Source organism: Podarcis liolepis, assembly GCF_965112155.1.
Source record: "Podarcis liolepis genome assembly, chromosome: 15".
In the NCBI taxonomy this organism is placed as follows: Eukaryota; Metazoa; Chordata; class Lepidosauria; order Squamata; family Lacertidae; genus Podarcis; species Podarcis liolepis.
The window spans coordinates 42,138,466-42,142,228 of NC_139566.1; the positions used below are offsets into that span (position 1 = coordinate 42,138,466).

The window sequence follows — 3,763 nt, forward strand, 5'->3', positions numbered from 1 at the left end:
CTTGGTGCTCAAGTAGGTTGGAACAAAGGACAACCACACACTGCAAAAGACCAACATGCTGAAGGTGATGAATTTGGCTTCATTGAAACTGTCAGGCAACTTTCTAGCTAGGAAAGCCACCGTGAAGCTGTCTGGCCAGTCCTGTTCTGCTCAAAAGCATTGCCACAGCATCAGTAATCAATTCACTACTGCCATAATTGTGTCCTCACAATTTCTCCCAAAGGAGATCTTTGGGGTTGCTCCAAATCTTTTTTATTGTTTACTTGTTAATTCTTTAATTATTTGTTTACTTGTTGATTCTTTAATTTCTAGGGACATGAGTATCCCAGATTTCTAATTACATACACGTAATTAAAATAGCAATAACAAACACCTAGAATTATGAGCATGATTCAGACTTCTGGATTATTTAAAACTGTCTTCTTATTAGCTGCTCCCTGCTGTTCAGTTCAGGCCTCAGTAAAATAACATAGCATTTGGGGGAAAAGATGCAACCCAGTAACCCACAACTGGAGGCCAAGATGGAGAAGATCTCCACAGCCACCATGTATTTGCCCTTGGTGCTCAAGTAGGTTGGAACAAAGGAGAGCCACACACTGCAAAACACCAATATGCTGAAGGTGATGAATTTGGCTTCATTGAAACTGTCCGGCAACTTTCTAGCTAGGAAAGCCACCGTGAAGCTGACTATGGCCAGTAAACCCATGAATCCCAGGACACAATAAAACATAAGAGTGGAGCCTTCATTACATTCTAGTATTATTTCTTCAGTCATTGAGTGCATGTCAACGTCTGGGAAAGGAGGAGAAGTTGCCAGCCATATGCTGCAGATTGTGGCTTGAATAAGGGAGCAGGAAAGCACAATTGGGGTGCCCAGTGGCTTCCCTACCCACTTCCTCATTCGGGACCCTGGCTTGGTGGCCATGAAAGCTAGAACCACAATGGCAGTTTTGGCCAATATGCAAGAAATTGCCACTGAGAAGATCATGCCAAAAGCAGTTTGTCGAAGGAGGCAGGTGACTTCCTCAGGCTGGCCAATGAAGAGCAGAGCACAAAGGAAGGAGAGCAGGAGGAAAAGGAGGAGAATATAAGTGAGGTTGCGGTTGTTGGCTTTAACTATGGGAGTATCTCTGTGCTTTGTGAATATTTGAAGCACCAAAGCTGTGATGAAGGAAAAGAAGAGGGCAAATGTGGCCAAACTGATCCCCAACGGTTCTCCATAAGACAAGAAAGTTTTGACTTTGGGGAGGCAGCCATCCTGTTCACTTTTTGCATATTGATCTCCAGGGCATTCTAAACAGTCGTCCATGTCTGAAAAAGAAAAAGAAATAAACATCTTATTATTTAAAAAGGTCTTCAGTCCCCAGATTGGCACAATGCATCTAAGAGATGCTAGAATATATATCTGCTACTTCCATACTGTTTTCCCACTAGAGAAAGGAGCTTCTGATGCACAGGTAAAATTAAAGCGTGTGATGCATTCCTTACCCTCCTTGTTTGAGATCTTCCCTTCTGGACACGGAAGGCAATCATAGCAGCAGAATGGCTTTCCTTCCTTCTTGTTCTTTCTACAACCTACATGACAATTCTCATTACACAGAGAAGTGGGTTGTGCCTGTTCATAAATGAAAGAAGGAAATCGTTTGGGACTTATCTTCAAATAGTAAAAATGACAGTTAAGCAGATTGCTATAGGTTTTTTGTTTTATCTGAAGATGATCTTAAATCTTGCTCTAATTGCAGCATTGGAACTTCTATCATTACTCCAGTAACTTTGCCTTTATGAAAACCATATTGGTAAGTATTTGAACTTCTTCAGAGATCAGCATGCCAATATCTTATCAAATAAAGGACAAAAGTGGTAAGGACCTAACAGAAGCAGAAGACATCAAGAAGAGGTGGCAAAAATACACAGAGGAATTATACTAGAAAGATATGGATGGCTCGTACACCCCAGGTACTGTGGTTGCTGACCTTGAGCCAGACATCCTGGAGAGTGAAGTCAAATGGGCCTTAGAAAGCAGTGCAAATAATAAGGCCAGTGGAAATGATGGTATTCCAGCTGAACTATTTAAAATTTTAAAAGATGATGCTGTTAAGGTGCTACACTCAATATGCCAGCAAGTTTGGGAAACTCAGCAGTAGCCAGAGGATTAGAGAAGATCAGTCTACACCCCAATCCCAAAGAAGGGCAGTACCAAAGAATGTTCCAACTACCGCACAATTGCACTCATTTCACACGCTAGCAAGGTTATGCTTAAAATTCTACAAGGCAGGCTTAAGCAGTATGTGGACTGAGAACTCCCAGAAGTGCAAGCTGGATTTAGAAGAGGCAGAGGAACCAGAGACTAAATTGCAAACATGCACTGGATTATGGAGAAAGCTAGAGAGTTCCAGAAAGACTGGATGAGATGGTGGGACAGTGTTCTCAAAGCTACCAGCATGAGTTTGACCAAACTGCGGGAGGCAGTGAAAGACAGGAGTGCCTGGCGTGCTCTGGTCCATGGGGTCACGAAGAGTCGGACATGACTAAACGACTAAACAACAAAAATCTTATCAAATTAGAAAATGTTCAGGTGAAAGCTTATTGGGTCACAATCTCATGAAATTTCTCAAGTGTTTTTGACTGACAATTGCAATAGAAATTATTGAAATTCTGCCCCGTCGAGGTAGTCTAACCACTGTTCCTTTAACTTGGAACTTGCAAAATATGCTTCCAGTGGTTTCTCTGGCAAAATTCAGTGCATTTGTTTTCTTTTTGTATACTTGTATCTTTTTTGTGAAGGGCGATGATCTCTTGTCTTACCTTCTTGGACCATTCTACTGGCTTAGAAATATAGCTAACATACAGCAACATTTGACATTCAGCAAACTCCTTGCGATTTCAGGTATTTCATGTGTTAGATAGAGCTAGAAATAAGATAGCTTTCCTTTTATCAGTGCTGCAGCCTGATATTTCCTTCACAGATCAAGTCTGATAATTCTGATAACTGATGTGTTGCAATGAGACAGTTTGGAGACACTGAGCAAAAAACTAGAGAAAACCTGAACAGATTCTTACCTGGTTGAACCAGTTGGGCCACATGATACCATCATCATGAATCATTAACCTCTTTTCTGGGGGAGCTTGTGAGTCCATTGTTCCAACTTTGACTCTCAGAAAGGACTGATTGGGGAATGTGACCCAATTTATTATATCAAATCCAGCTACTAATTCCCCATTTTGGTCAAAGGAAACCTCTTCCCCAACACTATTATTAAATGAAACTCTTTCCAGAAAGTGGTGGACCTAAGATTGAAGAGGGAAAAAGCAATTGATGAAGATGCCAAATATAATTAAATATAAGTAATATTTGTACAAATAGAGTGCTTATCTTTAGCATTTAAGAGGTATAGTTCATGGTCTCTAAAAGTTGTATCTTAGTGTTTTTCTTTCTCTGTTTTTAATGAGTCTCTTCTTCAGAAATGGATGGAGCTAAAAGGGAAAAAGGAATTAATGAGCAGTGCTGCTTTCTAGAAAAAGAGGTGCTGGAACTCACCACAAACACCTTCCTCGTTCCCTTGGAATGGCAATGGAGCCCCCCCCCCCCCCGGAGAGGGGAGAGAACTGAGTTCCAGGGAGTTCTGGCTGAAAAAAGACCTGCTCATGAGGACTTACAAAACAGGGACATTGTGGAACACAATATTTATTTTAAATGTTTTGTGAAGGATACTTTTAATCGTAGCAATGTTTATTGTGGTGGTGAGGTGTGGTTCTTTTAAGA

At 41.0% G+C, this 3,763-nt stretch overlaps 1 protein-coding gene across 1 annotated transcript; it reads right to left on the bottom strand.

Annotated features, from left to right (window-relative positions):
- Positions 1-409: 409 nt before the first annotated feature.
- Positions 410-3,138, bottom strand: LOC310693859 (vomeronasal type-2 receptor 26-like; the record flags this gene model as incomplete). The annotated part of the gene is made up of 3 exons (XM_083476241.1): positions 410-1,311; positions 1,489-1,708; positions 3,061-3,138. 3 exons carry the CDS (start codon positions 3,136-3,138, stop codon positions 410-412), a joined length of 1,200 nt encoding a protein of 399 aa, XP_083332367.1.
- Positions 3,139-3,763: the final 625 nt, after the last annotated feature.